At 43.2% G+C, this 23,156-nt stretch overlaps 1 protein-coding gene across 1 annotated transcript in view; it reads right to left on the bottom strand.

Moving 5' to 3' along the window:
- Positions 1 to 123: 123 nt before the first annotated feature.
- Positions 124 to 23,156, bottom strand: part of LOC115469686 (uncharacterized protein KIAA1211-like) — a 44,359-nt gene continuing 21,326 nt past the window's right edge. The window contains exons 5-7 of the mRNA XM_030202473.1: positions 17,423 to 17,491; positions 10,354 to 10,584; positions 124 to 606 (exon numbers count right to left, since the gene is read on the bottom strand). Coding sequence (XP_030058333.1) covers positions 124 to 606; positions 10,354 to 10,584; positions 17,423 to 17,491 — 783 coding nt within the window. The remainder of the gene's footprint in view (positions 607 to 10,353; positions 10,585 to 17,422; positions 17,492 to 23,156) is intronic.

The raw sequence follows: 23,156 nt of genomic DNA on the forward strand, positions 1-23,156 counted from the left end.
GAAGATTTTTTTTGGTAACTGTTTACCAAGATCTGTACCTATTGTTGATTCTTCATGTACCTTGGCCCTACTTCAGATAGTTCCATAGGTGCTTCAGCTTCTTCCTGCGTGATCTCTTCCTTCTTATGCAGTATATTCACTGAAAAGCACATTAGAAAGAAGAGTTCTTTCAGAGTTTACGCTGTAGGTAAAATCCTTCATATTCTCGTTTGGTGCAATTAATTCCTCTGAAAGATCTTTACCCATTTTTGTTTCTCCATCTAAATTAGCCTCTAGTATACTTTCATAGTCTTCAGATTCTACAACATTTGTGTCAGTAAAAACATTTTGTTCACTGTTTTTTATTTCCAGGAAGGCAATGCTGGCATCATCATATGATATTTCTATCCTGGTAGGCTCATCACCTAAGCCATGGCAGTAGTTCTGGAGCACACTGGGGCTCTCTGAATATGTCATGCTGTTTATTGGAGGTATCCTGTCTTCTTTTGCTTGCTGCCCTTGAATTGGATATTTCTCTACAAACTCCGCTGGTATACTTTCTTTATCCTCATCCTCTTCCTCTTCTAAAGTGCAGCTCAGGTCAGTAAGAGAATCTGACTGTGTCCTCTGCATAAATATAAGGACAGAAGATCACATGGATGTTATTCTTTACATGTAGAAATGCAACCAATTACTGGGGACGTGTAAAGGAAAATCCTAAATTAAATAGGAGTGTGACCAACATTTGCAAATTAAGTGGAACCATTTTTTGAGTGCTCAAGTTTTGTTAAATAGAGAAAATCAAAATGAATTAAGTATTTTAAAGCACCAGAAAGGATAAATCTGTGTTTGATGACTAAGGGAGGAAATTATCAATGTGGGCTACCCGTTAAGATGGGCTATTTTAGCACAGGTCCCATTTAATGCAATGAGGCCTAGTTACTAATCAACTGGGTTAACAGTAAATAACCTATCTTAATAGTAGCCCATGTTGATAAATTCCACCCTAACTTGTTTTGTTAGACATCTTGTTTAAGCTTCATATTTTGACTTTTTGAACTGTAAAAGGATTGTGACAAATATTATATACTACTACTACTTGACATTTCTAGAGTGCTACTAGGGTTACGCAGCGCTGTACAGTTTAACAAAAAAGGACAGTCCCTGCTCAAAGGAGTTACAATCTAATGGGCGAAATGAAATGAAATAGAGTATTTTTATATGTACTTTAGGATTTCTTTAGATGTAGCGGACAGATGTGAAGCGTTTGTTTACGCTTTCTAACAATAATAGAACCAGGAGACACAAGATGAAATTAGAATGTGGTAGGTTTAAAACAAATCGGAGAAAGTTTTTCTTTACTCAGCGCATGGTTAGACCTCTGGAACTCACTGCTGGAGAAGATAGTGACGGCAGCTGGCCTTGCTGAGGTTTAAAGGGGTCTGGACAGATTTGTGAAGGAAAAGTCCATTGATCGTTATAAATTTTGGTTTTTTTTGCCAGGTTCTTGGGGCCTGGATTGGCCGCTGGCGGAGACAGAGTGCTGGGCTTGATGATCCTTTGGTCTTTTCCCAGCGTGGGCAGTGCTTATGTGCTTAATTATATATATTCTTTTTCTGACATTGTTTCCTTCAGTTCAACCCAGAACCAAGTCTGATCTGGTACCACAGGCCAGGTCTTCGTTTGCACTACCTTGGGATTATCCTCCCACTTTGTTCATCCCACTGTATTTCCCTTTCTGATCTACTCTAGTCCAATTTCTTGCAGCAAGTGTCCCTGCTCAAGAGGGGTGAGGGAAGGTCATATATTAGGACTCCTTTCAAAATCCTGTAATCATGGACCACAAATCTGACTACTAGGAACACAATTTTTATAAAGCATTTCCTATGTAGAAAGAATGTGTTACTTGAGGAGAAGGACTCTTATATACTGTACTGTTGATTACGAATATCGACCAAATGGTATGTACTTATAGGCACACTGCGTGGAGGCATTCCCATAGATTTAGCTTGGATGGAGCAGGAACAAAGCTGTAATATAAGTACATAAGTACATAAGTAATGCCACACTGGGAAAAGACCAAGGGTCCATCGAGCCCAGCATCCTGTCCACGAACAGCGGCCAATCCACAGGCCAAGGCACCTGGCAAGCTTCCCAAACGTACAGACTTCTATACATGTTATTCCTGGAATTGTGATTTTTCCCAAGTCCATTTAGTAGTGGTTTATGGACTTGTCCTTTAGGAAACGTCTAACCTCTTTTTAAAACTCTGTCAAGCTAACCGCCTTCACACATTCTCCAGCAACGAATTCAGAGTTTAATTATGCGTGGGTGAAGAAAAAGTTCTCTGATTTATTTAAATTTACTACACTGTAGTTTCATCGCATGCCCCCTAGTCCTAGTATTTTTGGAAAGCCGTGAACAGATGCTTCACATCCAGCTGTTCCACTCCACTCATTATTTATATACATCTATCATGTCTCCCCTCCAGCCGTTCTCTCCTCCAAGCTGAAAAGCCCTAGCCTCCTTAGTCTTTCTTCATAGGGAAGTCATCCCATCCCCGCTATCATTTTAGTCGCCCTTTGCTGCACCTTTCCAATTATGCCTATATCTTTCTGAGATGCTGCCCTTTGGAATACACTGCCGCGCAACCTAAGAATGACTCACGAACAAGCCTCCTTCCGCAAATTACTGAAGACTCATCTGTTTGAAACAATTTATGGCAAAACACATAGAGTCACCACTCACTGATCATCAATGCTCCATACATCCACTCCTATCCCTCATCCCCCATTAATTCCACATCACTCATACATTACTCCAGGAATATGTACATTCATATATCTCTGTGTCTTACATGCCCTTTAAGCTTCCCAACTGTCTCTTTCCAACGTTTCACTGTTGATCTCCCATTGTCATATTCTTAATGATCTTCGATGGTTTCACAAAACTTGCACAATGAACCTATAACCAAGTAATTACAAATGTAGTTCCACTATTCATGTCTTATTGTAAGCCACACTGAACCCGCAAAGAGGTGGGAAAATGTGGGATACAAATGCAATAAATAAATAAATAAATGCGGCGACCAGAATTCAACACAATACTCAAGTTGCGGTCGCACCATGGAGTGATATAACAGCATTATGACATCCTCACACCTGTTTTCCATACCTTTCCTAATAATACCCAACATTCTATTCGCTTTCCTAGCCGCAGCAGCACACTGGGCAGAAAGTTTCAGTGTATTATCGACGACGACATCCAGATATATGCAAATTTGATAAAATACATGAACACACACATACATTTATACCTCATTTGGTCAGATGTAAATCTGTGCATGAGAATGTGCATGCTACTGGGATAGTTTTGGGTACCTATTTTATAACAACACAAACTGACACCTACTTTGCCTTTATAAATAGGTGCCCTGTAATAAAATATCCTCCATGCATCACCATTCTGCAATGACTGACTTCTTCTCCTCCCCCTCCCAGGCCAATGACTGTTACCTTTGAAGCATCCCCGGTTCCACCAGGGAGTGAAAGGTCTTATCTCAGGTCAAACTCAGCTCTTTCTGCCAGGGGCCAGCCCTATAATGAGAAGCCAACTGAGACGGAAGCCTCAGGTGGCTCAGAAAGCAGTATCACAGGCAGACAGCCAATACAAGAAAAAAGGAATTGAATCTCCTACAGCATAAGAGCCTGCTCTCGGACCAGCAGGTTAACTGCTGCCCTAAGTATTTATTCTCCCAGCTGCCTCACAGCATGCCCGCCCAGCTCGGCATCTTCCTTCCATTCCATTCCCCCCCCCCCCCCTTGACGGTTGCAGCATTTCACTTCCATTCCCCCCCCACCCGATTCGGTGCGGCATTTCACTTCCACCCCCCCCCACCCCCCGATTCAGTGGAACATATCCCTTCCATTTCCCTCACCCCTCTTGAACCAGGTCTGGCATATTTCCTTTTCCCCTCCCTCTTTATTTGGTCTTTATTTGTTATCCAGAGATCGCTGGCACTGGCAGTAACAGAGATTCACATTCTCTGCCTGCAATCAGAACCAGAGTCTGTTTCTACTGCGGCCTGCCCAAGGGAAAAGGAAGTTACACCAGGCAGGGCAGGCAACAGTAGAAACAAGACTCTGGCACTGGTGGTAGGCAGCGAATGTGAATCTCTGCTACCGCCAGCGATCTCTGGACAGCAAATGAAGAGGAAAAGGAGAGATGCCAGACCAGGTTGGGGGGGGGGGGGAGAATGACAAGAGGAGAGTGAGTATGATGCCTGGTCAGTGGGAGGGAGAAATATTTGATAGGGAGAGATGTTGGAACAGGAGGCAAATTAGAGATATTGTACTTGTGGAGGAAGAAATTTTGGAGGGTTGGGGGTGGAAAGGAAGGAAGGAGAACTGTTGGACTGGGGAGAGGGAGAGCTGTTGGAACTGGGAGGTGGGGGTAGAAGGCAGGGAGAGATATTGGACTTGAGGGGTGGTTCTAGAAGGGAGGGAGGGAGGGAGAGTTGTTGGATGTGGTTGGCAAAAGGAAAGAAGGGATGGAAGGAAAGGAGAGAACTTTGATTTGGGGGGGTGGAAGGGAAAGATGGATGTGGAGTCTGAGGGAGGGTGGAAGGAAGAAAGAGAGAGAGGGAGGGAGGAAGATTTGTCAGACAGGGTAGGAAGAAATAGGGAAGGAGGGAAGGAGAGATGTTAGACTCGAGTGGAGGTAGAAGGAAGGGAGGGAGGGAGGGAGAGAGGGATGTTGGACGGGGGAACTCTGGGTGCGGAAAGGAAAAGGCAGGGAGCTGTAAGTTCGGAGGGGGGGGGGGGAGAAGGAGGGGGAGGAGCTGCTAGGAATAGTGGAACCATGTGGGAAGGGCAGTGAGAGGGTTATCAAGAAAATAAGTGAGCAGAAGATAGTGAATACAGAGGGTAGAAATGTGATAATAGGGAACAGATGTTAGATAAAAGGGAATAGGAGACTGCAGTGAGATGGGAAATGCAACAGCTAGGGTTTGAGAGAACAAGACTGAAAGATAAAGGTAAATGAAAAGTGAAAAGCAGAAGACAGAGTGAACAGAGAGGCTGAAAAGAAGGGAGAGAGCTTTAAGTGAAAGATCAATATGTCAGAGACAGGTGTAGTGAGGGAATGGAACAAGAGGAGGAGAGAAGAGAAATACAAATGGACAGCAGCCATTGAAACAGAATTAGCAGGATATCCACAATGAATATTCATGAGTTAGATTTGCATGCAATCGATCTCATGCATATTCATTGTGGATAGGAAGGAAAACAACAAGCAGATCAATGAGCAGTCCAAAGCATACTTTACTGCTGAATCACAATCAAATAAAAAGCCCGATACAGGCCGTGTTTCGCCCAAAGGGCTGCATCAGGGGCTATGTCAGAAGTTGTATCCAACAATCAAAACAATGAATGTTGTTGCAACCATATATAATTGGTAGGAAATAAAAAGTTGTACCAATGGGTAAAAAAAAACAGTGGTAAAACTGCTTAACAAGATGGGAGCTCTGCATAGAAATGTGGCGAGCTCCTGTATTTGTGTCGCTGGAAAAAGAAAAAGCAATATTCATGAGTTAGATTTGCATGCAATTGAGGCAGCACATGCTGAGTGAGTACGATGATGAGATCCCATGACACAGGCGGAGGTTTGAGAGGGGACTATCAAAGTAAGCCTCTTATGACGCGAACAACCAGAGACTGTCCAGAGATGGGCCTAACTCTACATGGTGATGGTAAGCACTAATCGCACTAAGATGAACCCTTAAACACATAAGCACATAGCACCGCCATACTGGGAAAAGACCAAGGGTCCATCAAGCCCAGCATCCTGTCTCCAACAGTGGCCAATCCAGGTTTCAAGAACCCAGCAAAACCCATTAAAAAATAATTTTTAATAATGTTCAATGGACTTTTCCCTACGGAATCTGTCCAAACCCCCTTTAAACCCTTAGAAAGTTTGTCTTGAGACCAGACTCAGAAAGGTGTAGAAGGTATTCAAGTGTAGTCTGTGTAGGGCAAGGAAGAGGACCTAGGGCCTTGCCCTCACACCAGATGGCAAACCCCCTCCACTTGAAAGAGTTACATCTCTTTGGGGAATCTGTCCTTGAAACCAGCAAGACCTGGGAGACACCCTCAGGAATATTCAAGGAAGCATTTTTTAAGCTCTCAACATCCAGGCTGTGAGGGTTAGAGACCGAAGGTTGGGATGCAGGAGAGATCCCTTCTCTCTTGGGATGTGCGGGACAGACTTTAAAGATAGGGAGCCCCCTCCCCCCTCCATAGGAATTATCAGTCATGGGGCTCCTCACACATTGCACCACCTGCTTTATCTGCAGTCCTTCTGCAAGCTCAGGCCCCACACCACTCTCACATTTGTGCTTTTTTTGCTGCCAGTGCCTTTTTCAAGAAGTTTTGTGAAGAGTTTTAATACACCATATAGTCCCAGTTCCTATGTGGGCGAAACATGGCCTTTGTTGGGCTTCATTCTGGTTTGTGTTTTATAAATATCTCCATTGATCTGCTTGTTTTGTTTTCCTTGTCAAACCCTGTGGAATTCTGGATCCAATACATGGTGTCTATCTTCTTGGGCAGGACAGGGACCAATAGAAGGGACGCCCAGTTCTTCACCTGAACATTTCAGGATCTGGTGACGAGGGGCCATCACAGCCTCACTAGGAGAAAATTTGTAGTCCAGGACCTTGAACATCTCAGCCCTGGGCTCATCCTCCATCTCCAAAGGAATGTGAATGGCAGCTGCCATTTCCCACATAAAACTTTGGAAAGAAAAGCACTCTGGTGGAGACTTCTTCCTTTCCTCTGGAGGGGAGGGGTCAGATGGGATGCCATAGGACTCCTCTTCTGAGAAGTACCGTGGATCCTCATCAGACTCCTGTGCGTGCTCCTCATTGGTGTTGGCGAAAAACTCCTTATGGGAGGGCTGAAACCAAACCTGCCTCAAAACAGAGGAGCCATGTCCTCATGAAGGGCATCAAGGAGTGGGTTCCAGCCTCGACTGGCAAAGCTTCGTCCACCAATGTCGGGGGGGGGGGTGCCCAAACTGGCGGCTGTTCACCAGTGCTGCATATGACACTGCTGTCGGAGACCTCACTGCAGGCTGAGGGCCTTGTGGAGCAGCAGGAAGTGGCATATCTGATTCACACTGCTGTAAAAACCCCGCCAAGGGCTCAGGAAGTATGGACCGGATGAACTCATTGAGCGAGGCCATCAAGAAAGGCTGGGGTGCCGGTTCAGAAACAGACTGCTGAACTTCCGGGGTCAAGATGGGTGCCTGGTCCTGGCTGTGGGGAGACCTGCGCATCGGCACCTTTTGTATGGAGGGGAAGTGGTCTTCCCAGCACTTCTCAGGGACCAAATCCCTTGGTGCCCCTGAGCTCCCAGCACTATGAGACAATGGGGTTCTATGCCAGTGCTTATTGGCCTTCACCCGATGCTGATTATCTATGCTCCTCCGATGACATTGAATCTCCATGTTGCCTCAGTGTCAGGTCTGATGCTGACCAGTGCTGGGGCCATGCACAGTGGCTGGCATCTAGGCAGGTGGGGATCCACTTGATGAGCGTCCACTCTCAGTGTCTGAGACAGGCCTCTCAACATTACAGACCGATGCACCTGATGCAACTCCAGATGTCAATGCAGACGTCAATGCCAATACTGAAGCAGAGGTTTTGAACCAGGCTCCAAAAATCTTTTCCCATTGAGCCTCTCTGGCCAGTTGGATTCTTTTCTTTATATGAAGGCAAAAAACACAGCTGGAAGGGGTATGTTCAGGCCTCAAACACTGAAGACACCAAGAATGAGTGTATTTGCCAGAGATAGTCCTATTGCACCGGATACAGCACTTAAAGCCACTGGGAACCTTCGATGACATGGAAGGGAAAACAACCATGGCCAAATCAAATGGCTTGATGGTGACTAAAAAAGGGGCATGCACCATAAAAATCAAGGGAGAAATACCCGAACGGAGTTCAGGCCTAAGAGGGCCTAATGAGCATGCCAAAAATAAAAGAAACCTAAAAGTGGGGAAAAACAAACTAAAACTATACAGGAAGGGATAGGGCCCTTTCTCAGAAAAGGGAACAAAAAGTCAAGGCAAAGAACCCCGAAGGGAAGGCACAAAAATAAAAAAAGTACACTCACACACCAGAAGCTGTGAGGAGCGGGACAATCGCGTTCTCTCCTCACTGTGGATGAGAAGAGACTGATGGTCCTGCGTGTCCTCGGAGAATGTCCAGAAGCTGTCATACTGCCATGTATCCCTTGCTGATTTCACATTCAGGGGAGAGGGAGGGGGACACCAACTGCTGAGGGATTAAGGAGGTGTCATGTTGTAATCCCTCCAGTGGATATGTAGGAGCAAGCACTATAGACCATTATATAAAGCAGTGTATGTTCCTATATAACAAAATATATGGGGTTATAATATAATGGCACTATTCAGCATTAACAACTTGATTTTAAAATGCAAACTCAGATTTATTTCATCCTTCATTGCTAAAGCCTGTTGTTTAATGAGCCTAGGCCTTGCATACAGACATAAGAATGCTGACAGGGATGGCCAATGTACCAGAATAATAACGTTTTCATCAGCACTGACATCATGGCCAGACCAGCCAAGGACTCTTTGAATCTCCCATGCAACCGGAGAGACGCTGTGGCTGGCAAAATTGTACATTGTTTATGAAACCCAAACTGCTCGTCAAGGTGACCCCTTCAATGTGGTGCCAGTGAGACAATCTTGTGGCCCTTGAAGCCACAACATTTGGGGATAAACAAAGTTATGTGTGCGTCACCCCCAAAGCCAAAATGCAAGTTATTATCCCAGCTGCAGCTTGTGATTACTGTATAAAAAGAGGGCTCATATCTGATACAAAAGGCTGCTGTGTTGACATTCAAGGTGCTGCCCTGCTTTCCACCTGACTGACCATCTGAGGAACACTCTGCTACCTGCTGGACGTCTGAATCAGGTTGTACTCTGTGTAGTGCTTTGGGTTTAGATTAGCTGATGGAATTAGAACTCCATCTAGGGAAGTGTGCATTTACTCTGAGCTGTTTCTAGATGAAAAGGTTGTTATCTGTGTATGCCCCACAGACAGCTGCTTAGTCAGAGCACTCTTCTGTAATCTGTACCAAATCTAAATAACAACATCCATCTTTTTAGACATGGACATCCCTTCCCTTTCTATGATCAGAACTGCATGTCCATGTTTTGGGTGGGACATTCACTTACGTGCATAACTTATTTCATTTATTTATTACATTTGTATCCCGCGCTTTCCCGCTCATTGCAGGCTCAATGTGGCTTACATAGTAACAAGAGAATACAATCTGTAGTATCTGAATCAACAAAGGAGGTATGTGGTAGGACAAATGAACAAGGGTAAATGGGATAAAAGAGGTATGAGAGAAAGGATAGGGATAGGTAAGGAAGTGGAGTGATGAAGAAGAGGTAGGGGAAGAGTATGGAGGGTAAGAAGATTGGTAGGAGGTAGTTTCTGAGCCATTGTTGTTAATTATTAGATGAACCGGTAAATGGATGGGTTGCTTACGGTAGGTCAAGTTATTCTATAAGTTATATGCGAGCATTTACACAAGTTCTAAGACTGATGTAAATGCTTGTGCTTAAATTATAGACAGGGGCGGCGCAAGGCAAGATGCTGCCTGAGGCAGGAATGAGATGCCACCTACCTCGGGCCACAGTCTGGCATCTCCCCCTTCCTTCCTCCAGCCCCTTCCCTGAGTTTACCTTCTTTTTTCATTTTTCAAAAGGCGGGGGGCGGCAGCAATTCCCATACTCTGCCCTGCCGCCAGCACCGGCCTCTTCTCTACTGTGGCCTGCCTCTGAAGAAACAGGAATTTACATCAGAGAGGCCGGTGCTGTCAGCAGGACAGAGTATGGGAATCACTGCAGCCACCGTCTTTTGGAAAATGGAAAAAGAAGGTAAACTCTGTGAAGGGGATGGAGGCAAGAAGAGGGAGATGCCACTCCAGGAAGAGTGCCACCTGAGGCCCTTGCTTCAGTTGGCCTAATAGAAGGGCTGCCACTGATTATAGGCGTGTACTTCACCTGCAAAGCTAGCATTTTATAAAGAAAAGTAGGTGCCTACTTTTCTTTATGCAATAGGCACCACACATAGGCACTCTGTTATAGAATTCACCCCCTAGAGGACTTTCTGATTTAATGTAGCAGCACTGAAAAAATAATATATACCTCTGTCTTCTTAATAAAAGATTTTATACAAGTAAAAAAAAAAACACTCATGATTACACATCATTTTTAGAACAGTAGAAGCAAATATAAATGAAAAAAAAAAAGATGAAAATGAAGAAAGAACATTACCGAAGAAAGTCTTCTCATGTTGTTGGCTCTCTGATATCGTGGCTTTATGGAAAGCCTGTGCTTGGCTGCAGAATTATCGAGGCAGGTGAAGAATTGAAGAGGAGTGTCAAAGTCAGCTGGAGGTGAAATGTTGTCATCAAATGTTTCAGAACATGCAGCTCTAGCACTGGTTAGCCCATGCAATGGCTGATATTCTGGAGAAAGAGGTCTGGAGGAAGGACCCGAAGAGATCTAAAATAAACAAAAAGCCTTCACCAACAGTAAAAAAAAAAAAAAAAGAAAATTCTAAGTAGGCACAATTGTTACAAGACTTTAAACATCTTTTTGAGGTTTCCCCATACAAAACAAAGGGGTCAATATTCAAAGCGGGGCTATCTGCTGACATTCAATGGCACTTAACTGCTAAACTGAAAGCCAGCTATTTTGAAGGTGATCCAGGGGCAGAGTCACCACTTATGCAGTTAAGTGCCAAATTGGACCATATAAAACACAGTCCTATCTTTATACAGTGTCGTTTAGGTGTTTAAATACTGAATATCACATTTAAATGCATAAGAGACAGTTAGTCACATAAAGATATGGCCTCGCACTGAAGATCCAGGGATAATGCCACTGGCAGCTAAAAAAAAACCCTCACCACTGTTGGCTGAATAGCTATAAGAACATAAAAATAGTCATTCTGGGTTAGACCAATGGTCCATCTAGTCCAATATCCTGTTTCCAACAATGGCCAATCCAGGTCACAAGTACCTGACAGAAACCCAAATAATAGCAACATTCTATGCTACCAATTCCAGGGCAAGAAGTGGCTTCCCCCATGTCAATAACAACTATGGACTTTTCCTCCAGGAACTTGTCCAAACTTTTTTTAAACCCAGATACGCTAACCACTGTTACCACATCCTCTGGCAACAAGTTCCAGAACTTCACTATTCTTTGAGTGAAAAAATATTTCCTCCTATTTGTTTTAAAAGTATTTCCAAAAATAAATAGCAAACATTATCAACACACAATGAGAAAAAAAAAAGACACCATCCATTAGTGTTCCTTTTGAGCCCAAAGTGGGTGGGCACAAAATTTCTCTGCTCCGCCCTACCTCCACCTCAAATTATAAATACTTTAGCTAATGAGGATCCTCAAGCTCAGTCAGCTGAAGACTTTCTCTGAAGGTGGCCAGAACTCTCTTTTACCAAGCTTGGCAGGCAACAGCAATGACCCTAAGCCACTGATGCCAGCACCCCACACATGCTTAGCTGTCGATGGCTCAAGGATGCTGTTGCCAGAGCTTGGTAGAAGGGAGTTCTGGCTGCCTTTGGAGGAGGTCCTTAGCTGGGGATGCCTGGGAATCCTCACCAGCTATACAGCAAGGGTAGGACAGGTGTTAGACCTACTTGGCCCAGGTCAGAAAATAAAGGAGGGCTGCAGAGGAGAGGCTTCCGGGTTAGCGCTTTAGTAGCGCAAGGAGATTGTTGAGCGGCAGCTGGCAGGCAGCGTGTGGGAATCGCTGCGACTGCGAGAGGAGCCTGCGACTGGAATCGCTGTCAGGAACACTGCTGCTGGGCGGGCCTGACCCCAAATTGGGTGGGCCCAGGCCCACCCCGGCCTGCCCGTGGCTACGTCCCTGAGTGGGATAGGCCTTGCAAAACAGGTAAGTCTTTAATCATCTCCTGAAGTTAAGATGGTTGTAAATCGTTTTCACATCTTTGGTAGTGCATTCCACATTTGTGTGCCTAAATAGAGAAATTGGATGCATAGGTTGATTTATATCCGAGTCCTATGCAGCTTGGATAGTGGAAGTTCAAATAGGTACGTGACGTACTAGTTCTATTTCTGGTCGGAAGATCTATCAAGTCAACCATGTATCCTGGAGTTTCACCTTAGATAATCTTGAGGACCAAAGAGCAAATTTTGAAGGTAATGCGTTCCTTGATTGGGAGCCAATTAAGTTTTACTTGGAGAGTTTTGGCACTATTGAATCGTGTTTTGCCGAATATCAGCCTGGGGTGTTTTAATTATGTTTTTGCAATATCTGGTTCAAGAACTCCTGAATTTCCCACATCATTTCAGTCTGATGGCATTGAGATCCCTATTAGAGAAATTCAATATTTGAGATTACTCTTGATTCATCATTATCTATGTGACATCATCTTAAATCGGTCACGCCAATGTTTTTTTAAGCTTCAAACTCCCTGTCATGTGCAAGACAGTGGTGTAGCCACAGGTGGGCCTGGGTCCACCCATTTTGGGCTCAGGCCCACCCAAAATCAGTGCTCCACTCGCATGGCTGGTGGGGATCCGCAAGCCCTGCCATGCCAGCCGAAGATTTCCTCTCAGCAAAAACAGCTCTTACACCCTCAGCAGTCAGCTGCAGTGTTCCTGAGCTGCTACCATCCTACCCCTCGCGAATGCTCAGTTTGCGTGCATGTGCAGAGGCTGGCTGTGTCAGTGACTCTGGGACACTGAAGGCAGATACACAAGATGTTAAGTGCTCTATCTGCCGGGAGGAGGTCTGCTGCCAGCTCAGGTATTTCTTTTCTTTTTGGTTTTAGCGGTGAATGGGGGGGGTGGGGGATGAGGACGAGATGAATCTTCGGGCTAATCCTCGGCCTCTGGCCCACTGTAAAATCAGCCCTCTGGTGCAGGACTTTTTTAGTCTTGCCAATTTTTGCATTTTAGTGCAGGCCTTTATTTTTCATGTATTTATGTTAGGACTCGTATAGAATGGACTTTGGATATCACATGTTGTTCAGAACGCGACAGCTCAATTGTTTTTTAGGGTACCATGCTTTGAACATATTTCACTAATTCTGAAGCAATAACACTGGCTTTCTTTTCTGGGGAGAATTTGGTTTAAAGTATTAGTTTGATTTTTAAAGCTCTGCATGATAGTGTATTGTGCAGTTGCGTAGCCACAGGTGGGCCTGGGTGGGCCAGGGCCCACCCATTTAGGGCTCAGGCCCACCTAACAACAGCACACGTTTAGTGGTAGCTGGTGGGGATCCCAAGCTCGGCCAGCTGAAGACTTCCCCCTGATGGTAACGAAAACGCTACTCTCCATGATACTAGCACCTGAGCATGCTCATTTTTCAGCGCATACCTGCTGCAGACTGCCAAGGTGGAAAGAAGCATTTTCCTGCCAGCTGAGATATTTTTTTGGTGGTGGTTGGGGGGGGGGGGGGGGGGGACACTTGGTGCCCACCCACTTCTTGCCTAGGCCCACCCAAAATCTGTTGTCTGGCTACGCCCCTGGTATTGTGACTTCCTTAAAGATTTATAGACCAGCGCAAGCTTTACAGTCCACATACAAGGGTCGCCTTGATTTTCCTTTTTTTTTTCAGATCATCTTATTGGATAAATATTCTCTCTTTATGGTAACTGTAAGAAATATATGGCATTTTCATATATATGTTGCAATAAGATGTCTCTAAAAGAAAGCATTTTACTATATCTTAGCTGTTTGAATCATTAACAAAAGAAACTCTGGACCAGATGCACTAAACTTAACGAGCCAGCAACGTGGTTTTTAAACCAGTTCTAGCCAGTCTAGCGAGCAAGTAGTAAAACAAGACATGCACAAAAGGGTTCTCCGAGCCATTTTCCTGTCACAGTAGCAGCTAACGAAAACAGAATGCAAATGATCTACAGGTTATTATAATGAACTAATTAGTATTATAATGTGCATACAAGGCAGATGCACAGCCGTTTTCCGACTCCGTGCACCGTGGAAAACCTAATGGGAGGTCTGCACCTCTCGTTGGGGCTGCGCAGGACCCATGCAGAGGAGGACGCCCATCGCAAAAATCGGAAGAAAAAAAAATGCCCAAGTGCTCGTCAGGGACGTCCTTTCAAGTGCCTAACACTTGGACATCCTTCACTCAAACCTTCAGATTTTGTGATGGACATCCTTCTCTTGGACATGTTTTTCTCATGTGCCCGAAATGACCACTGCCGAGAATCTCCAACTCTAATATGAACTCGTCATACACGTCCTACAACTAATACAAAATACGGTCATTTGCATTATTCTCAAAAGCCAAGAAATTCAATCACAATACACCGCTTCCGAAGGCATCCCACTGGCTCCCTGTTGCTCATAGAATTATATGCAAGTTACTTTTACTGGTTTTCAAAACTTTAGTTTCCAAGGAACCTCTCTACCTATATCACTTTTTTGTGCAATATCTTCCTACTCAAACCCTCTGCTCACAGGACCAGAATTTGCTTATCATGCCAACTTACAAACAAATTTTCCATGAACACACCCGAATATCAATCTTTTCTGTCCAAGGACCATATCTCTGGAATCTCTTACCCAATTCCCTATGGCTTCAGATCTCATTACTAACTTTCAAGACTGACTTTAAAACGTTCTTATTCCAAGATGCATTCAACTAGTCTCTCCATTCTTAAAAGCGCCATACTCTTCCCCAGATTTACAAACAGCATCCCTATTTTTTATTCCTTCCCCAACGTTTCTTAACTATATGGAGTTCCTCCCGCCTTCCCTCACTTTCTATGATTGTCTATATGCACTCACTCCTTTTGTCTCTTTCCACTATATATTTATGTAATTGTAAGCCACCTAGATGGTATTCCCAACTGGCAGACTAGTAAATCCTAATAAACTTGAAACTTGTCAAAATACCACTTAAAAGCACATCACTATGTCCTTCAGGCGGCCATCTGAGGCAGAGCACACGGCTGTGTGTGCCCTCTCTAGCTCAACTGCAGATGCAGCTTCAGTAAGGCCAATTGATGGCACAAGGTCTGGATCACCACTCCCACATTTTCTTGAATACTGCTCTCTGGGACACCGTGGAAATTCAAGTTGTTCCAGCTTTCTCTATTTTCTTTTTTTTTTATTTATACTTTATTCAAATTTACATTTATGCAATACAACATAAATCAATCAAGATAAAAATAAAGGAAATTCAATTCAAAGCGGAAATTTTCCAACATTATATTGACCACAAATTATGATCCAAGATCTAGGAAAATAACTAAAATCAAAAAAACAATCAGTTTAAGTGAACAGAGATGACGGAAAATCGCAACCGAATAGCGCCTAATACAATGCCTATTACAACATTATTCTTTAGAGGTAATAAATTCTTGTAGTTTTTCTGGGTCAAAGAAAATATATGATATAGAATCAATAGTGATAAGACATTTACAGCGAAACCTCAATTGAAAGGTTCCACCTAAGCGGAGAACTCTTTCTTTTAGTAACAGGAAAACCTCTCTTCTTCTCTGGGTATCCTTGGAAAAGTCTGGAAAAATCTGTATTTTTGACCCAAGAAAGGTGGAGTTCATATGGTGAAAATAAAGTCTCAAGATGTTATTACGATCTGTTTGCAGAGCAAATGTAGCAAGCAGTGTGGTTCTCTCAGTTATGACCTCCATAGAACTTTCTAGGAAGTCAGTTAAATTTGTAGCAGCTTGAGGATTTTGAGGAATATCACCCGTTCTTGCACCAGAAATATATTGTACTCTAATAATAGGAGGGAATCCCTCAGAGGGGACACCCAATATCTCATGCACATATTTCCTCAACATTTCCAGTGCTGGGATGAGTGGAGATTTGGGAAAGTTAAGAAAACGTAAATTATTTATGCGAATTTGGTTTTCAGGGAAATCTATTTTACGCTGCTGAAAGTTGAAACTTTTCATCAGCATTTCTGTTGAAGATTTCACTACTTTAAAGTCATTGTCCAAAACATTCATTTTAATTGTATGCTCTGCAACTTTAAGAGAAATATCTTTTTGAGTTTGCTTTACCTCTGCCAGTTCTCCCGTTAGGATTCGGGCAATCTGTTGTACGTTGGAATTTAGGCCTTGTATCGCTTCCCATAAAACTTCTAGGGTGATAGCTGTAGGTCTTTTCAAATCTCCCAGCACGACAGAGGACACGCTCAGATTCACTGCAGGCAGTACGCTCGCCTGCATCGGTGGTCCTTCTGGCATTGAGGAAGCAGTGGGGTCTCCGCAAACAAGCGCAGGGGACCGACTTCCAGATACCTCGCTCCGTTCCACCGCTGAATCCTGCTTCTCTCCTAGCCTTGGGGGTACAGCCATTGGGGGAGGGCTCAACGAGGCTCCCTCGGCGCTCAGATCAGTAAGATTATCCGGACCACCCGTAGCGAAACCGCCAGCTCCCGTCGTCAGCAATCCCACTTCTGCCAGAGTCATCTGCCGCAACGGAGCTGGTTCCACCCTGCGCGCGGAGACAAGTGCACTGGGTTTACCCTTTCGCTTCCCCATAGCGGTAAGCGAATCTCCGTGTGCAAGTTTCAATGGAGAAAGGAGAGAGCTCGGCGCACGTCCGTTCAACTAGACGCCATCTTGGATCTCCCTTTCTCTATTTTCTACATCATCCAGTTTGTACTGTACATCTTCATAGCTTGACTTCAATGTTGAATATTTGGCTTGAAGATCCAAACCGCTTCACCTTACACTTCAAACTGGGCCTCCATATCCTCAAATCTTGACCTGAGGTCTCTCGTATCTCTAAGGAGGGTGTAAATACGGGTTGCCAATTCTCCTTTGCGCTCTGACCTCAGGCCCTGGAAACAGCGTTTTACATCCTGACTGAGGCTCCTCAAATTAACCTGCTCCAAATCTCTGTTATCTTCAGAGTTGCTGGGTAAGTTGCTGCTCTGGGCTTCTGTTTGGGAGTTATGCCACAAAGTCTGTCGCTGAGCACCATCATGACCAGTCCGCTAGAACTGTCTCAATGCTTCTTTAAAATCTACTGGTTTAGATTTTTGGGCATTATAGAGGATTAATGACACCAGATGTAGATGGAAGGTGCTTTATTTTCCCCTAATGACAAGCGATTTTAACTTTTTTAGGGAGAGGAGTCAGGAGCCCAAAATCAGGCATCCAAACAGGAAGCTGACGTCACTTCCTCTCACTCAGCAGTGTTTAAAAATGTTTTATTTTGTGATTGTATTTTTTGTCTAGCTGACAAATGTATGTATTATTTGAAGAAATTATGCATATCAAAATTGTGTGCCACCTAGATTTGTAGATAGATGGGAATTTTATAAATAGGTATAGCTGAAGTTACCTGTTCTTCCTCTTCACTGCCTGTTCCAGCTAAACTTGAAGAGCTAAGATGCTGGTAAGAGTCAGAGAGCTGTGGAATGAAACGAGGAAACAATTCAGTAACAGAATGGACAACAAACATGTACAGAATCATCACCACTCAAAATAATGTAGACTATTCCCAGAGTGATATAGACAACTTTAAAATATATCATTTAAGAGATGCAAGAATAGAATGATAATTTAGATAATCTTAAAAAAATTGCAAGTTCTTATAATTTTAGAAGGATTGAAAAAATGTGTTCAGATATATACACTTTTAAGTCAGCATAAATTGTTATGAAAGTGGTCCTGGGATGGTCCCCATTTGGGTCTTCCAGGTCTGCCGAAGAGGCAGCATTCCCAGCTACTTGGTAGGAGGAAGTCACAGTCATTGGACAATGTTGAGACCTACAGGCTGAACTAAAGAACCATGATTGCAGGGTTCCGGAAGGAGCACTAATGAATTGTCCATGGCCCTTGAACACAAAGTAAGATGGGAGACAATATAAAACAGGGACAGAATGTCAGGGAAACTGCAAATGAGGGCTCATAGTGCCAGATTCAAGCTCTAGTTCCAACCAAGTTATAAACCAAAAAGAACAGGTTAAAATTGCTGGATAAAATGTATAGTTGTGAAGAGAGATTTATAGTTAGCACCACTGCAAATAGGTAGTTTTAAATATTCACATATGTAATAAAATAAACAAGACATTAGATTCTTATTAAGGAATATATCACAATTCCCATGCCATCCCTTCTGAAGGCTTAGAAAGCTGCCTTTAAGAACTAACACTGATTGGGTGTCCCACATGGGAAACGTACTGTGCCATAGGTGTGCTGATGTTAGAATCACAACTAATGGAACACTGACTCATTTCATTTGGAGGGCCTATTTGGTCTCATCTACATATTGTTTATGGGATACTTCTTGACCATATGATATTTTTCTTTTTAATACTTAAGAATGTTTATTACATTTTGAAACACATGTGCAAACATCATTATTTGACAACTCATAAAATATATTTTCACATTTTGATTTTAATTCTTCTAGCCTTTTTGCCTCCCCCTTTCTGAATGTCCATAGGTTATCAATAGAAATCAAACAAAATAAAACATGGAAAAGAAAATAAGATGATACCTTTTTTATTGGACATAACTTAATACATTTCTTGATTAGCTTTCGAAGGTTGCCCTTCTTCGTCAGATCAGAAATAAGCAAATGTGCTAGTTGACAGTGTATATAAGTGAAAACATTCAAGCATTACTATGACAGTCTGACAGGGTGGGAGGATGGGGGTGGGTAGGTAGGAGGTATGCATGGGGACATCAAAGCATATCATTGATATTCTAACAGGATGGGTGTGGGTAGGTGAGGGGAGGGTGATCAACAGAGACATACAGCTTTATGGTTTATAATGGGCTAGGAACCCCAGATCCTTGTTAAGTCCTTTCTGTTGGGTGTTAAAATATTCAATCATTCTGACTTCAAAGGTCTTACGTTCTTGTATGGTTTTAAAGTTACCTTTCAGTATTTTCACTGTGAAATCACTGGTACAGTGTCCTGGTTCTGTGAAGTGCTGTCCCACCAGGGTGGGGGCCCTACTGGCTGTATTGTTCATGTGATGTCTATGTAAATTGAATCTTGTCTTAAGCATCTGGCCTGTTTCTCCAATATAGCATCCTTCGTTACATTTTTTACACTGAATGATATATAATTCAATATATCCGTATAATTGTCCATATAATTCATATATGTCCATATAATTCAATATTTGACATTTCATCAGAGGAACCCCATTGTTTTTTTCAGTGTGCCTATTCTTGCCTCCATTATGACCAAAATGTCTTCACCCTTCTCCCCCCTCCACATTATCCCCCCCTAGATCCTGTAGCCACCTTGACGTTACCACTCTGCTGTTCCATCCTCTATCACTTGGTCTCATCTCACTTCCCTTTATGCTTATCTGTGAGTTTGTTTAATGCTCCTAACACAATCAATCTCTCTTTCCAATCTTGAAGTGTAGGACCTTCTCGCTATTTATTAAAAAAATATTTATTCCGCCAATCTATCACCTTTGGCAGATTACAATAAAACAAGCATAAAGCATAAAACAAAATCTATGACACACAAAAATAAGCAATAACTGAACATATTAATAACATCCAAACACATTTAAAACACAAAAGTAAACATTTTGCTACAATTTCACAACACGCTATTGCAAGAACCTTTCTCAAAAGCCTCGTCTTCCATTTTATCCCTCCCCCTATTTTTAATAAGCCTACAAGACATATTTTTGGCATCACTTTGGTTCATAACTGCAACATTTTGGGGCAAGTCCACAAAATAAGCATAAATGTACCTCTCTCCCCAGAGCCCTGTTAGATATTGCACATTGCTAGATCTGAAAGTGCTTTTATGGGTTTGTTATTTGCTTATCTTGCATTAGAGAATGACACGGGGACAAAGTTTGTCCCCATCCCATTCCCGCAGGCCCTGTCTTCATCCCCACCCCGTCCCCGTGGGCTCTGTCCTCATCTACAGAAGCCTTGAACACATGATTTTATATTAAATCATTTTATTAAAAGTATAAAAAGGAACAATATGCTGTGCAACTGTTGTGTATAAATTACAAATAGAAAACAATAACAACAATGAGCAGCTACAATAACCCTCTCACCACCACCCTCTACCCTTTCAACTAGAAAATGACACAGGGACAAAGTTTGTCCCCGTCCCTGTGGCTCTGTCCCCATCCTCGACGTCTCTTTGCCACACTGAACTCTCTCCTCAAAGTGCCTTCACCTCCAACTCCCCCTTCACTTTGCCCCCAGACTCTGGCTGAGTACTTTCATGATAAGGTTCACAAGATTAAACTTGAATTCTCAACCAGGTCACCTCCACCTCTCCTTCCCTTAGTCCATTCTCTCAACCCTCCAACTCCTGCCTCCTTTTCTTCCTTTTCTGAAATCACTGAAGAGAAAACTACACATCTTCTTTCCTCCTCAAAACTAACTACCTGTTCCTCTGATCCTATTCCCACCCATCTACTTAAAACTCTCTCTCCTACCATCACCCCTTTTACCTGTCATATCCTCAATCTTTCACTTTCCATTGCGACTGTTCCTGATGCCTTCAAACATGCCGTAGTCACACCACTCCTTAAAAAACCTTCATTGGACCCTACCTGTCCTTCCAAATATTGCCCCATCTCCCTCCTCCCTTTCCTATCCAAGATACTTGAACGTGCTATTCACCGCCATTGCCTTGACTTTCTTTCATCTCAAGCTATTCTTGATCTACATCAATCTGGCTTTCGCCCCCTTCATTCAACTGAAACAGCGCTTGCTAAAGTCTCCAATGATCTGTTCCTGGCCAGATCCAAAGGTCTCTATTATAGCCTCATCCTTCTCGATCTTATCTGCTGCTTCTGACACTGTTGATCACAGCCTCCTTGATACGCTGTCCTCACTTGGATTTCAGGGCTCTATTCTTTCCTGGTTTCCTTCTTATCTCTCCCAGCATACCTTTAGTGTATACTCTAGTGGATCCTCCTCTACTTCTATTCCACTGTCAGTTGGTGTACCTCAGGGATCTGTCCTGGGACCTCTTCTTTTCTCCATCTATACTTCTTCCCTTGGTACTCTGATCTCATCCCATGGTTTTCAGTATCATCTTTACACTGATGACTCCCAGATCTACCTCTCCACACCAGAAATCTCAGCCGAAATCCAGGCCAAAGTATCAGCCTGCCTGTCTGACATTGCTACCTGGACGTCTCAGCGCCATTTGAAACTAAACATGACCAAGACTGAGCTTCTTATCTTTCCCCCTAAACCAACCTCTCTTCTTCCCCCATTCTCTGTTTCTGTGGATAACACTCTCATCCTTCCTGTCTCATCAGCTCGTAGCCTTGGGGTCATCTTCGACTCCTCCCTCTCCTTCTCTGCACATATCCAGCAGACTGCTAAAACCTGTCATTTCTCTCTATTTTTTTCTTTGTTACATTTGTACCCCGCGCTTTCCCACTCATGGCAGGCTCAATGCGGCGGGCAATGGAGGGTTAAGTGACTTGCCCAGAGTCACAAGGAGCTGCCTGTGCCGGGAATCGAACTCAGTTCCCCAGGACCAAAGTCACCAATTTTATCACCAATTTTATCAATTATTTTCACCAAAATTCGCCCTTTCCTTTCTGAGCACACTACCAGAACCATCATCCACACTCTTATCACCTCTCATATTTCAACTTGCTTCTCACAGGTCTCCCACTTAGCCATCTCTCTCCTCTTCAACCTGTTCAAAATTCTGCTACACGACTAATATTCCACCAGTGTCGTTATGCTCATATTAGCCCTCTCCTCAAGTCACTTCACTGGCTTCCTATCCATTTCCGCATACAATTCAAACTCCTCTTATTGACCTATGTGCATTCACTCTGCAGCTCCTCAGTACCTCTCCACTCTCATCTCTCCCTACATTCCTCCTCAGGAACTCCGTTCACTGGGTAAATCTTTCTTATCTGCACCCTTCTCCTCCACCGCTAACTCCAGACTCCGTTCCTTTTATCTTGCTGCACCATATGCCTGGAATAGACTTCCTGAGCCGGTACGTCAAGCTCCATCTCTGGCCGTCTTCAAATCTAAGCTAAAAGCCCACCTTTTTGATGCTGCTTTTAACTCCTAACCCTTATTCACTTGTTCAGAACCCTTATTTTATCATCCCAAGTAAATTGCACCACAAAGAAAACGTTTTACTCAATGTGGAAACTTAAGCGTATAAAACCTCTTTCCTCAAGATGTTTTCCGCAACCTAATACAATCAGTGGTACTAAGCCATTTAGATTACTGCAACAGCATCTATGCAGGCTGCAAAGAACAACTAATCAAGAAACTTCAGACCGCACAGAATACAGCAGCGAGACTGATCTTTGGAAAATCTAAATTCGAATCTGCCAAGCCCCTTCGAAAAAAATTACATTGGCTTCCCATCAAGTAACGTATTGCCTTTAAAGTTTGCACCTTGATTCATACGATCATTTATGGTGAAGTTCCTAGATACATGTTAAATCTAATAGATCTCCCACCCAGAAATAGTTCCAGTCTTTCTCGATCCAATTTAATTTTACATTATTCAGATTGCAAAGGCCTCAAATACAAATCTACCTACGCATCAAGCTTCTCCTTCATAGGAACTCAGCTATGGAATGCACTGCCTAAACTCCTAAAATCAACTTAGAATCATCTAAACTTCACGAAATTATTGAAGACCACTCTGTTCAAGAAGGCGTACCATCCAGATGTTACTTAGTTTATTTCTTATCTGTTCAGCAAAATTTATGGACCCTAATGTTTTTCCATTATCTTTTATTATCTTTGTTGTTTTAGACGGTACGTTTACGATTAATTTTTTACTATGACATTGTTTAATGATATTATACTGAATTGTAGCCTACCCAAGTTATTGTGTAAGCCACATTGAGCCTGCAACTAGTGGGAAAATGTGGGGTATAAATGTGTTAAATAAAGAAATAAATCCTCACTTTAATATTCCCTTAGCTCTTGTTTGTCTGTCCTAATTAGATTGTAAGCTCTGTCGAGCAGGGACTGTCTCTTCATGTTCAAGTGTACAGCGCTGCGTACGTCTAGTAGCACTATAGAAATGATTAGTAGTAGTAGTAGTAGTAGTATCTCTGGCATCCTTATATATATTT

This window comes from Microcaecilia unicolor, chromosome 4, assembly GCF_901765095.1.
Source record: "Microcaecilia unicolor chromosome 4, aMicUni1.1, whole genome shotgun sequence".
In the NCBI taxonomy this organism is placed as follows: domain Eukaryota; kingdom Metazoa; phylum Chordata; class Amphibia; order Gymnophiona; family Siphonopidae; genus Microcaecilia; species Microcaecilia unicolor.